Source organism: Anopheles gambiae, chromosome 3, assembly GCF_943734735.2.
Source record: "Anopheles gambiae chromosome 3, idAnoGambNW_F1_1, whole genome shotgun sequence".
Lineage (NCBI taxonomy): Eukaryota > Metazoa > Arthropoda > Insecta > Diptera > Culicidae > Anopheles > Anopheles gambiae.
In genome coordinates, this window is record NC_064602.1 from 69,298,872 (window position 1) to 69,313,000 (window position 14,129).

Sequence of the window (14,129 nt, forward strand, 5' to 3'; positions counted from 1 at the left end):
TTTTAGTTTTTTAAAGGTTCATTTTATTTCCATTTTTATCACCCCTTATCGTTACCCCTTGAACGACTATATAGTATTTGGGTTACGAATAAGCCTTACTTTTCTCTATTTTGTTGTTGTAGAATGTTAAGATTTTTTTTTCTTAAATATTTAAAACTTAACTCTCAATAATTGTTAATCAATACTAAATTAAAATTTCGCATGAAATAAGAATGTCCCTTCGCGGTCTATCTTAGCGTCTGAAGCCCAATTCACAATACAGAAAGATACGTTGTTTTATATCAATTTTTTTTAATTTTTGTCTCGTTGATATCGATATTATATACATAAATTATATTACATTTTACACAAAGTAATCAAAAATATATCATATCGATATTTTGAGTTCTAATTTCAAAACCAAATTTAAGCTCAGACTATCTTCTTCTTTGGCACAACAACCGCTGTCGGTCAAGGCCTGCCTGTACCCACTAGTGAAGTGAGCTTGGCTTTCAGTGACTTATTGTTACCATAGCAGGATAGTCAGTCCTACGTATGGGGGCACGGTCTATTCGGGGCTTGAACCCATGATGGGCATGTTGTTAGGTCGTACGAGTAGTACCACCAGACCGACCCTCAGACGAAGCTCAGACTATACTGAATGCCAAAGTATGAATAAATCATAAAGTTTACTTAACCTCTTCATAGGCTAAGTGAGCGGGACTTTACAGTTTTACCCAAGCAGGGCCTCTTCCAATAGGATTATTGTGTTTATTTAAATTAATATTATTGCGACTTCGGCCGTATTTTCATCCCAATAGGATTGCAGTACGAAATATCTCATTTAATCTACATCCTTTGCTTTGCACGCTGCATTGCATCTGCCAGTATTGTGCACGTATCGGTTATCTGCGCAGGCGATTGTTCGATACAACGTGTAAACAATCTTTGTTTTCAACAATTTTTTAACCATTTTGCATTTTTAATGAATTATTGATTATCAAACAACTTCAAACAACTCAAAACAACAATTTAGGAATTAAAATGGGAACCAATTTTTTTAACCTATTTCTAAAATCGCGAGATTGTGAAGGGGTTAACCATCACCTTGCATACCTTCAGGCGTTAAGCAGAGCAGTGAAAAGATAATGTTCAACTATTCCGAAAGATTTCGTGAATAAGTAATAAGTTCCATTTTAATAACTCAAACAGTCAATGGCTGCTGAAATGCGAGAGAGAATGAATCAACAGTCTCAACTAGAAATAGAAATCGCTCTTTTAATACTGTGCATCGAATGATGTCATAATTATTTCCAATCTAACCACTGTATGATTTCAAACGTACTCTTGCTCAGTCCCCAAGAAAGAAGTCTGTTGGTCAATCCATTAGGACGAGGGGTCAGAATTAGAAATGAAGCCGGCTACAATGCTATACCCCCACGGCAACGACCCACAGTAAACATTATACCACCGCAAACGATGGCATCATTGGTGAGATTGAATTTAATCGACCTTGCCTGTAGAGCGTAAAGACCGCAGAAAACTGCCAACCGGTCACTTGCTCTCTGGATTGAAATTGCCACCAAGCGTCCGATTTGCTTAACAACCGGAGGTACGCCCGGTTCATTTTTTGTTGTTGTCTGGGCTCGGTGCTAAAATTTCGCCCATCCACCGATCAGCACCGATCGATGCAATCGAGACCGGGTGTCATAAAACGATAAAAAAATGCTTCCTTCCGTCGAACCCCCTTGACAAAAAACCTCCCCTCCCGAGAGTGCGTTGGAAAGCCAGTGCCACAGCTAAGGAATCTTCGCGAATCCTTCTGGTGCGAGCAACTGCAAAATAATCCCACAAAAACAACCAGAAAAAGAAAAAAAACATCTCTACCCCAGCAAAACGATCCCAGCAAAACCGTTTCACGGCCCTTCCGGCACGAGATGCGCGCGCCCCGGCAGTATAGGGGCGTCATAAAACCCCAGCCTTTATGGGGGGACGCTCGTTAGAACTTTAGATTGCCGAAATTTAAATTCCACCCAGCACCGAACAACCGGTTCCAGCGCCAGCGCACCAAAACAAATAATTAACGAGGGAACGACCCGAGAGTCGAAGCGACAAACCCCCGTTGCGGATTTTTACACGACATTTTGGTCGCCCGATTAGCGAGGAAGCTCGTAAGGTCTGGGTGCTTTACTTAAAATCTTTATCGCTGTTCGATTTCGGATGCTGATGAGGTTAGGGAGGCGATGCTTTTGTTTACACGCGTGTTTTTTTATGTCGTGTGGCGTCCACTGTCAACAAGATTGACATTATGCTTGAGAATGGATTTCAATTCCGGGGTATTTTTGGGGGCCAGAGGGGAAGATAAAAATTGATCAAATTAATATGCACCAGCGGGACGGAATTTGGCAACATCGATCAATGTTTCTGTTCCCCTCACAGATCGTCCCCTTTGTTCGCTGGAGGGAGAATCGACGACCAATGTAGCGCAATTAACACCATCTGACCGGTGGACGGGTACGGAAGGTATTCGGAATCTTCCTACAGTGTTTGGGAGAACCGGTCATCGTGCCCGCACGCTGAAGATGAAGCAGACGACGATCTGATCCGGAACTGTGATCTTAATGATGGGTGGCGTCTTTCGGTGGTGTTTTCGGGTGGCAGAATTTAAAAGCCCACTGTTCGACCGTTCCGATGCTCAGTTCAGTTCAACGGTTTGGCGTTGAAGGAAGGTTCTTGTGGAGTTTGTTTTTGTTCCGGGCTTGTAGAGAAACAGAGAGTTCGAGTCTGTGCTTGACAGTGATCGTGCCGTGATCGTGTAGTGCAAAGCGAATTCTCGTGCTAATTAAAAGAACAAGGAAACAGACAGCGGAAACGATGCGTGTCGCTGGCGGTTAAAATAATTAGTTTACTAGGTCGCGGTAGCCGTCCGGTCGATCACCCGATCGAAGACGGTTTGGCTGCGTTAGCTTTAAAATAAATAAATAAAACAATAATAAACAATGCTGCCAGCACGCGCACGATCGGTGGTCGATCGACATGTTGTCAACGCAGCTTTTTAGCAAGTAAGAACAATTAGCATGTAACCATTTAGGTATAAATAGGTAAATTTTATGGTAATAAAGAGTCAGTGTTAACCCTACACCCCTTTGATCACTACAGTCACTCGGAGGTTAACTTCCAGTGTGACAAATTGGTGGCTCCAGAGAGGAATAGATCAAAGGGAAATTTTCACTCCGGAGTTAAGCTCCGTGTGTGAAATAAAGGCTAGCATTCACCAGCCAGTGTTACTCCGAGGTCAGCCTCGAGTGTGACAATCACAGCCAAAAAGACGAGTTACGTGGAAGCATAGCCACCTGCTCGCAACCTACAAAGACGAGTTCCGTGGTACAATAGCCACCCTCTCGCAACCAACAAAGACGAGTTCCGTGCAAGAACAGGCACCCTCTCGCAACACCAAAAGACGAGTTCCGTGGAAGAATAGCCACCCTCTCGCAACACCAAAAGACGAAGCATAGCCACCTGCTCGCAACCTACAAAGACGAGTTCCGTGGTACAATAGCCACTCTCTCGCAACACCAAAAGACGAGTTACGTGGAAGCATAGCCACCTGCTCGCAACCTACAAAGACGAGTTCCGTGGTACAATAGCCACCCTCTCGCAATCAACAAAGACGAGTTCCGTGCAAGAACAGGCACCCTCTCGCAACACCAAAAGACGAGTTCCGTGGAAGAATAGCCACCCTCTCGCAACACCAAAAGACGAAGCATAGCCACCTGCTCGCAACCAACAAAGAGGAGTTCCGTACAAGAATAGGCACCCTCTCGCAACACCAAAAGACGAGTTCCGTGGAAGAATAGCCACAACCAACAAAGACGGGCTCCGTGGCACTCATCACCGGAAGAGGTCACCCTCCTGCACCAGGAGACGAGTTCCGTGGAATTCAGCTGAAGAAGAAGCCACCCTCTCGCAACCATCAGACGACGAGCTCCCGTGACTCCCGCGACCAAAGGGATCACCCATTCGCATCGAAGTGAAGACATCGAACCACGACACCAAAGGCGACCTTGAACCAGCTGATCACCGACCGGCCTAAGTCCAGAACAACAGAGTCCAGCAGCACTCACCAGCGGCTTAAGTCGAGCACCAGAAGACAACAAGACCTAACCGATCACCAGCTACACCCAGCAGAACACCACTCTCCACCCCGCGACGACCTCCCCGGCGTGACGATTGCCGGCGGCAACAAAAGCGAACCCATCGCACCTAGGGCGAACTTGATCCAGCGCAGCGGCAGTATTCTGCATCAGCAGATACCGAGGTGAGTCATGGAATATAAATATAAGGTTAATCCGAACGGTAACTGCTGGTTATGTACACGAAAGAATGAGTGGGGAAAACTCATCGGTTGTTATATTTGTGATAGGTATTTCCATAAGGAATGCTTAAAATTAAAGACAATCCCGGAAGAGTTTACATGCCCAAAGTGTGAAACATTATTCGGGAAAAAAGAAGCAGAGATTAAATCAATTCAAGAGGAAGCAGAAAGGCTTACTAACGAAAATAATCTACTTGAGAAAAAATTAGCAGAGATAGAAGAGGGAAAGAAGAAGCTCCTGCAACGCGTAGAAAAAATACAGGAGGAACAAAAGAATGCCGAAACACGAGTAGAACAGATATCAACTGAGAAGGAACAGTTCAAAAAATTAGTAGACGAAAGAGATGCCGAAATTAAGAATCTCACTTGGCATCTGAAAGAGCTTATCGAAAAGGATTCAGTAGCAGAAAAAATTCATAAAGACCTACAGCTGGCTCCACTTTCTAGCACGAGTCAGCACACGGTCAACAGTTTGATTGAGCCTTTGGGACAAACCACTAAGGAAATATCCCAACCGACTCCTATTAAGGAGAGGAATTTAGAGATACTAGAGAACCACGAAGGACAAAAGCTCGTCGCGCTTTCCCGCACGGATCAGCATATGGCCAAAGATGGACACAATTTAAATGAACCCTCAGAACAAGCCACCCAGGCAATATCTCAAATTGCTACCGCTACAAACGTACCTGAGAAAAGGATAGAAACAAATTTAGACCAGCCAAGAAATGATAGCCCCGAACTAGAAAGACAATTAACAGAGATAAAAAAACGGATCGAAAGTTTGAGCAAAAGCAGGTTGGATGAGTCTCCTACTACACTAACTGCACCCCCACAAGTCACAATTGTTCAACCTTCAAGTGAGATGGGGATACTAACCGCTACCTTGAACAAAATGGTGATGGCTATGAACACCTCAAAAAATTCACTACTGGTATTACCTAATTTTGATGGTGTTCAGAAAGAGTGGCCAAAATTTCGATCGATTTTTTACGAAACAGCCCAAACAGCTGGATTCACACGCTTGGAGAACCTGAATAGGCTTCAAAGGCACTTGAGGGGAGACGCGCTAAAAGCTGTCAGTTCTTTAATGCACGATCAAAACAATTTGGATAACATAATGGATAGATTGGAAAAGTTATATGGGAACCCTGACGTCATTTACGACGCTCTTCTTGCAGATTTAACAAACGCTAAGGAACCTACGCTTGAAACACCTAGTACGTTCATTGACTTCACGAATGCCTTAAATAATTTGATTAGAAATATGACCTTGCTGAACAGAGAGGAATATTTAAATGACCAGCGACTCCTAAGAGACCTAGTCTCAAAACTTCCCTCAAGCCTACGAAATAACTGGCTAATAGAAAAATCTTGCTGTGCAACCTTAACACTAACCGACTTAGCTGAATGGCTCAAACCCACAGAAGAGTTGGCCATACTATTAGAATCAAGAGATCTTGGTTCTAAAAAGTCTGCTAAAATGAGCCCCATCCAAACAGCAAACAGACAACAGTTTAAGGACAAATGTCTAAATTGTAATAAACAGCACAAAACCACCGAGTGCAGAACGTTACTAGCAAACTCTGCAGAACAAAGATGGGCTATTTTAAGAGGTAAGGGAATATGCACTAATTGTTGCAGATTAACGAACCATACCTCCTACAATTGCAAATTTCCACCGCAGTGCAATGTCTATGGATGTAGAGAGAAACATCACTCTATCCTCCACGCACAAACAGTTCCGAAAAATTATGATCAAGCTAGAAGAGTCAATTATCACTCAAGCAACAAACAACTCTTTTACCAGATCGTTCCTGTAACTCTGAAAAACGGCGAAGTGGAAGTAAATACATTTGCCTTTATAGATCCAGGGTCATCTACAAGTCTTATACTTGAAGATGTAAAAAATCTCTTAAAGGCGGAAGGCCCAAACAAACCTCTCACTCTTAGCTGGACAAACGGTGAGGTCCAAGATGAAAACGAAAGCCAGTCCATTGCCATTCAAATTAGGGGAAAACAAGGGAAAACTTATGATGTAAGCAACGTACGCTCGGTGAAGCATCTCGATCTGCCCACACAATCAATAGATGCACAACAGTTAGCAGATAACTACAGCCATTTGTGCGATGTGGGAATTGACAGTTATACAAACGCAACCCCCACTATTCTCTTAGGTTTACCTCATGCGTATATTACCAGAGGAACTTCACCTCGTGAAGGCGAACCGGACGAGCCAATCGCACACCACACTCGGTTAGGCTGGGTACTGTTCGGTGGACATGATAAAAGGGATAGAGAATGCAACCTGTTTACCATGATCGAGAAACAGGAAGAAGACGAAAAATCATTAAGACAGATGATGAAGGAATATTTTTCCACCGAGGAATTCGGGGTGAAGGTTACCCAAAATTCCCTGATTCCAAAGAAAGACGAGTTAGCGTTAGGCATTATGCAAGAAACGCTACGCTACAGCAATGGCCAATACGAGATTGGTCTTCTTTGGAAGGACGCCAACGTCGTACTCCCGAACAGTTACGAACAGGCTTTAAGAAGACTAAAAACTCAAGAGAGAAAGATGGAGAAGGATAGCGAACTCAAAGGATGGTATCACGCCAAGATCAGAGAATATTTAGAAAAGGGGTACGCTCGTGTAATAACACCATACGAGCTTCTAAGTACGAATCCTAAAATAAATTATATTCCACATTTTTCTGTGGTAAATCAGAACAAACTAGACCCAAAACCGAGGCTAGTGTTCGATGCAGCGGCAAAGAACCAAGGAATATCCTTAAACTCTATGCTCTTGTCAGGACCTGATGCCACAACGTCCTTGTTTGGCGTAATAACACGATTCAGAGAACATACTATCGGAGTTTCAGGGGACATCAAAGAAATGTTCCATCAGGTCAAGATACGAAAAGAGGATCAGTGCGCCCAAAGGTTCTTGTTCAGAGACACGCCCGCTGACCCTCCACAAGTATTCACAATGGAGGTAATGACCTTCGGCGCCACCTGCTCTCCTGCATGCGCCCAATATGTAAAAAATCAAAACGCATTGAAATACAAGGAACAACACCCAGGAGCAGTGAAGGCCATAATAAATAACCATTACGTGGACGACTATTTAGATAGTTTCCCTTCGGTCGAAATAGCTTTGAAAACGATCCACGAAATCAACCAAATACATGACAGAGCCCATTTTTTTATGAGAAATTACTTCTCAAATTCAAGGGAGGTAATAAATTCTCTACCGGAGGAGCGTAGGTCATCTAAAGATCTACTACAAATATCAGATAAGGAACATACCTTTGAAAAGGTTTTGGGTTTGTACTGGGATACCCACAACGATGTTTTTAGATACAAAATTAAAGACGAATTTAAAGATCATTGGAATAAGAGAGACATGCTCTCGTATATAATGAAAATATACGACCCACTAGGCCTGCTAAGCAATTATCTGATTGAAGGGAAGATAATGATGCAGTCTCTATGGAAAACAGGGCTGAATTGGGATGAAAAGGTTCCCCTAAAAATAAAAACACAATGGGACCAATGGATGAAAAAATTAAGTAATGCCAGTGCCGTTGCAATCCCAAGATGCTATGCATTAAGGGAACAATGTCTAACAAGGGAGCTACACGTCTTCGTGGACGCTTCAGAACAAGCCTTCGCGGCCGTGGCATACCTACGAACAATATATGCTGACGGTGTTAACGTAGCTATAGTTGCAGCGAAAACCAGAGTTGCTCCCACAAAACCGCTTTCAATCCCCAGACTAGAGCTACAAGGAGCAGTGCTAGGGACAAGACTTAGCGAAACAATAAAAAAGGAGCTAAGGTTACAAGTTTCCAAAGAATTTTTTTGGACCGACTCCAAGACGGTCCTTGCGTGGCTAAACTCAGAACCCCGCGATTATAAGCAATTCGTTGCAGTACGAGTAGGAGAAATTTTAGAAGTAAATTCACCTTCTCAATGGAACTGGGTAGCATCCGCAGAAAATCCAGCCGACGAGGCAACCAAAATCTATCATGGACCTTCAAAATGGTTAAAGGGTCCTCGATTCCTGTGGGAAAGAGAGCTTAACCCATCAGTGTTGACAACCACTGAAGAACTCAGACCCGTACATGCCATAAAAAAGGTCGAAAAATTGGATTGGAACATCATAAATATTGAATGGTGTTCGGATTGGGCTAGGCTAAAAAGATCAGTGGCAGTCATGCTAAAATATTTAGAATGGTTAAGGGTAAGGAAAAATTCATTACAATTCTCTAAAACAATTGACAAAACCATCTTAGATAAAGCAGAAAGACTGCTAATTAAAAAGGCACAGTGGGAAAGGTTTGGACAAGAGATCACAAATCTCACCCAAAAAAATCCCGTAAACAATAACAGCGCCATACGCGGGTTAAACCCTGTTCTTGATGAAAATGGTCTTCTGCGATCTAAAGGAAGGCTGGAGAACGTTAAATTTTTACAATATGATACCAAAACCCCTATAATTCTACCGAAAGGGCACCATATAACTAGTCTGATTCTAAGTAACTATCACCAAAGATATTTTCACAAAAAAACAGAATCAGTACTAGCAGCCGTAAGGCAAAGGTTTTGGGTGGTAGATTTAAGGGCTACCCTAAAACGCGTAGTCAACAATTGCCAATATTGCAAAAATATGCTTGCCAAGCCAAAACCCCCAATGATGGCCCCGTTGCCAAAATGTAGAACAACTCCATACGTAAAACCATTCACTCACACTGGCGTCGACTATTTCGGCCCCTTATTAATAACAATCGGAAGAAGAACAGAAAAACGCTGGGGCGTGTTGTTCACGTGCTTGACCACGCGTGCAGTACACATTGAAATAGCAACGGACTTAAGCACTGGGTCATTTCTAATATGTCTTAAAAATGTGCAACATCGAAGGGGAAAAATCAGTCATCTGTATAGTGACAATGGCACGAATTTTGTCGGGGCCAGCAATGAAATGAAAAGATTGAAAGAAAGGTGCGCCTCAGACGGTATCGAATGGACATTCAATCCACCAGGTGCGCCACACTTTGGCGGCGCTTGGGAGCGACTTGTTGGGGAGATCAAAAGCTTGCTCCCAATTGAAGAAAGCTATAAGGAAGATGAACTAAGATCTATACTAACGGAAATAGAGTTCATTACGAATAATAGACCTTTAACTCATATCCCTCTCGACCGCGAAGACGACGAGCCATTAACGCCTGCTCATTTTCTGATAGGTTGTTCAGGCGAAGCCGAGCCTAACGTCATAGACATCTCAAAAGCTGAGGCTACTCGAGCCGGTTGGAAGAGATCCCAGTTCGTGACCCAACGCTATTGGGACCGTTGGGTAAAGGAGTATCTTCCAAATCTGTCAAAACGAGGCAAATGGGCAGACCCAGCTAAACCTCTATATATTGGAGATATAGTGACGTTCCCGGACGAGCAGAGGAAGGGCCGCTGGATAAAAGGTAGAATAATAAGTGTGAACGTGGGCAAGGACGGGCAAACGCGATCCGCTAGCATAAAGGTAGGAAATTCAATTCTTACAAAACCAACAATAAAATTGGCACGGCTAGACGTAAAGGGAAATTTCTCAAATTGGGGTAAGAAACGTAAGGTCGATATTAACTTCGTTAAAGAAAGAGCAGCTGAGCTGTCGACACATCCAGCAAAGAAACGCCAAACGAGAATAAGACCGGTACAATGGTTCACTTACCAATCATAATAATATTAGCAATTTTGGGTGCTGCGACAGGATTTTCCGTTGCACCGATCAATCAATCAGGATTATTCTTTGATCATCAAGGAACGCTCTTACTTAAAAGGGGGATATGGGAGACTAAACTCCATACGAGAGTCTACCCAACAAGAGACTCAGAAATACTGAGGAAAATAGAGAGAAATTTAGACATAGCTTTTGATAAAATTAATGTCACTGATCCAAGGCTCTTCCAAATTAAAACAATACTTAAAGGAAATTGTGAGCACGCTCTACAGTTGATGTCCGAAACTATTAAATCAAGAACTAAACGATCCAGCGGAGTTTTCGGCATTCTCAAAGATTTCATCTTTGGAGGAGACAGCATTGACGAACAACTGGCATTGTTTAGGGTCTCGGAAGATGAGAAGATGTCTCACATATCCGATTCCTTGAAACTGACCAACCAACAGCACGAAAAATTAGCTCATTCGATTGATGACCGCATCAATCAAATTCATGAGGGGATCAGTATAATCGAAAGGCAATTTAGCGAGAACAAAATGAATGTTCTTACGAAATTTACATCAGAAACAATTGCGACAGCAAACATGTTAACTCAGGGCGTAATAAACAAGTACACAGAAATGAAGATCAAACCCCTTCATCCAGATGATGAGTTAAAAATAGTAAGCAAAATCATGACAAAACTGCCTACAGGATATATCGTTTTACAAGATAGCATATCCAAGAATATGAAAATTTTAGACGGTGAGATAATAATACTAGTACACAACACTATAGTATTAGCAGATAAGTACGAAATGTTTCACGTCATCCCGATTCCAAATATGAAAACGAACATAATCTTCAATGTAACACACGATGTAATAGCTATCAATGAACATAGTTTTCTATACCCAACAAAACAGGAGAAAATTAATGCAACCCACAGCATTTGCGCCGATGTATTCACACAAAGAAAACTAGATTGCGTAGCGTCAGCATTTTTCCATTCTCAAACGAATCAATCATGCCACACAGAAAGGTTAGGAAAGACGTACACAGAATTCTATGAATTAAGCAAACCTAATAGCATTTTATACTACACCTCCGATCCAAGCAAGATCTACATAAATTGTAACAACACTAAAACAAACCCGTATGAATACGCAGGCATAATCACTCTTTCGCAAGACTGTAACATTCAAACGACAAAAGGGGAAATTAACCCGACCTTCGAAGTCAAGACCGAGGTCTTTCGTACGTTTTTTAAACCAATAATAGAAGACCCTCCGCAAGGCAATGAAAAAAATGACAATAACAAAGAAAGAGAAAAAACAAGCAGCTTCATACTGATAGGCTTAGGAATTGCAATAAGCAGCAATTTTATATTAATCGTTATTATTATTTTCCTGACAAAGCGAAAACACAAAACCGTAACCATCCCCAAACCGCCACCGATAGATGTCACGACAACAAAAGACACGAAATTGTAACCCCTTAGCAGGAATTACGGGGGCGGGGATGTCGCTGGCGGTTAAAATAATTAGTTTACTAGGTCGCGGTAGCCGTCCGGTCGATCACCCGATCGAAGACGGTTTGGCTGCGTTAGCTTTAAAATAAATAAATAAAACAATAATAAACAATGCTGCCAGCACGCGCACGATCGGTGGTCGATCGACATGTTGTCAACGCAGCTTTTTAGCAAGTAAGAACAATTAGCATGTAACCATTTAGGTATAAATAGGTAAATTTTATGGTAATAAAGAGTCAGTGTTAACCCTACACCCCTTTGATCACTACAGTCACTCGGAGGTTAACTTCCAGTGTGACAATGCGGATTCCAGTGTTTTTAGTGCTGTTAAGTGCATTTCTGGGCGGCAGCCAGGCATTGCAGGTGAAAACGGACCCAGCGGAAGAGGTGATCGTCGTTGAGGGACAGAAAAATGTGAATTTGCTGTGCCTGATCGATGAGCCCATGGATTTCTGCATGTACGTTTTGGGGATGGGAGGCATGTTTGAAAGCAATTCGCTAACTGCCATCTGCATCTTTCAGTGTGAAACTTCCGGGAGCTCCAGCACCGTTTGCAGCGAGTGACAAACTGCCGGCACCTGTCGAAGGTATCACGTACTACGGGCTACCGTGGAGCAGCGGTTCCTGCGGTATTACGATCGACACCATCAAACCGATCCACGACGGCCCGTTCGAGTGCACGGTGTCCGTTAAGGGCCAGACGTACAAGGGCCAGATCAATATAGCGCTCTCAGGTGAAGGTTGCTACCGATTACACCAACACGCCACTAGTGGTCATGACATTTGGGATGGTGTTACTAAAACTGCTTCGTTTTATCTCTTTCCCTGACACACACGGCTCCTCCAATTTCCCAAAGCAGTTGCGCCCGAGCCGCCGGTGATCGAGCTAGCGAGCAACGTGGACAGTCGTAACGGCGAGTTCGAGTTCGGCAAGAAGGTCACCATGAAGTGTGTCTCGCGGAACGGCTGGCCCGGCGCTAAGCTGTCCTGGTACCTGGACGGTGTGAAGCTGACGGAAGATGTCGGTGCCGAGTTCTCGGAGACATCGAACCGCCGCACGACCGTGCAGCAGATCTATCGTCGTGCGATCGCCGTGGAAGATAACCGGAAGAAGGTGACGTGCCGCGCGGAGCATACCGCTTACCCGGGTGGCTTTATGGAGACAAGCTTGCCGATCAAGCTGAAGAAAGGTAATCCTGTGCTTTGGAGATATTTTGCGACGATGACTAAACGATCTTGTACATTGTTTTTATTATTTTTTTTTGGGATTTCAGTGTACACCAATGAAAAGCCTGAAGTACAAAAGGAAGAGCTGAAGGAGTCGGTCAAACCCAAACCACCGCAGCTGACCGTTTCGAGTGTCGTGGCGCAGCGGAATGGTGCATTCAAGGTGGGAAGCAATCTGGTGGTGCAGTGCGTCTCAAAGGATGGCAATCCTCCTGCCGGATTCCTGTGGTTCCTCAGTGAGTATTGAGTGAAAATTATACTTTAACATTCTAAACGAACTAGCTGATATCATTCATATCCTTTCTTCCTTAGACGATCAACTGATTTACGAAGGTCTATCAGCCCCATTCACTAGTAAATCGAGCCGAGGAAGCACAGTACAGCAGACGCTTACCCTGCCGCTTAAGCAGACCGACGATGGAAAGGTTCTGATCTGCAAAGCACGGCACCCGGAGGGAAGCGAAGAGACGCGACTAAAGATCAGCACCTATAACTAAAAGGCATGCCTGGAGCTCTCTACTCAATGCAGCACAATTGTGCCAGAAAAATATGTTTCCCACAACCATTCGATTATGTTTTGTTTACAGCTTGTGTTTTATAAAAGGTGTCATTAAACTGTTATGATTTAATTTATATGCTGGAAATTGACATTGGATTATGTATTGAAAGAAATTTGAAAAGGAATACATTGAAAAGATATTTTATTTGCAGTATTTTGTTGGATAGGCATATTTTTAGCTCTGTGATATTCTGATATTCGCCAAGTATCATGGTGACAGTGCCATCCATAAACAATATGAATTGTCTTTCAACGCTTAATGAAATAAGAAATTGAACAGTCTTTTAAAACACTGTCATATTACTTCAACTGCTCAACGATAGTCCCAAATGCATTCAAAATGCCATTTTTACAACGATGTTGATGTTTAAGTTGCCTCAAGTGCATCAAATCAGACATTTATAGCCTGCAACGACATACAAAATTTTCTTTGAATGTTCTTATTGAATCGATAAAAATCGAATGAAATGATTTTTTGCTAAATTTCTTTTACGTACCACATACTAAATTTTGTATGTATTTACTTTCAAATTTGTACAAACAGTTTTTTAAGCAGAAAATGCAAACATGCTTATAACGCTTCCAAAAAAAAAAAAATTAAAATCAATTATAGATTTTTCATGGGTTTGTAAAAAACCTTAACTTGTTTTTACAAACATCATTCTGCATCAACCTTAGTAATTTCCTGGACAAAATTTGACACCTCTATCAGTTGAACTCTGACCGTGATGGTAATAAAAAGTTAAGC

At 42.7% G+C, this 14,129-nt stretch overlaps 2 protein-coding genes across 6 annotated transcripts in view; one reads left to right on the plus strand and one right to left on the minus strand.

The window, feature by feature from the left end:
- The window catches only part of LOC1275861 (uncharacterized), a 312,032-nt gene that overhangs the window by 99,192 nt on the left and 198,711 nt on the right, over window positions 1-14,129 (minus strand). The gene's annotated exons all lie outside the window — the stretch shown is intronic.
- Window positions 2,643-13,455, plus strand: LOC1271141 (fasciclin-3). 4 transcript variants are annotated; one of them, XM_061657788.1, is made up of 6 exons: window positions 2,643-2,853; window positions 11,896-12,053; window positions 12,118-12,335; window positions 12,453-12,785; window positions 12,870-13,058; window positions 13,135-13,455. In XM_061657788.1, the coding sequence occupies exons 2-6, from the start codon at window positions 11,896-11,898 to the stop codon at window positions 13,317-13,319; spliced, it is 1,083 nt and encodes a 360-aa protein (XP_061513772.1). In that variant the 5' UTR covers window positions 2,643-2,853; the 3' UTR covers window positions 13,320-13,455. The 4 variants fall into 4 exon arrangements, with proteins under 4 accessions (XP_061513772.1, XP_061513775.1, XP_061513773.1 ...); XM_061657791.1 differs by having other exon boundaries at window positions 2,646-2,853; window positions 12,118-12,329; XM_061657789.1 differs by having other exon boundaries at window positions 2,647-2,853; window positions 12,456-12,785.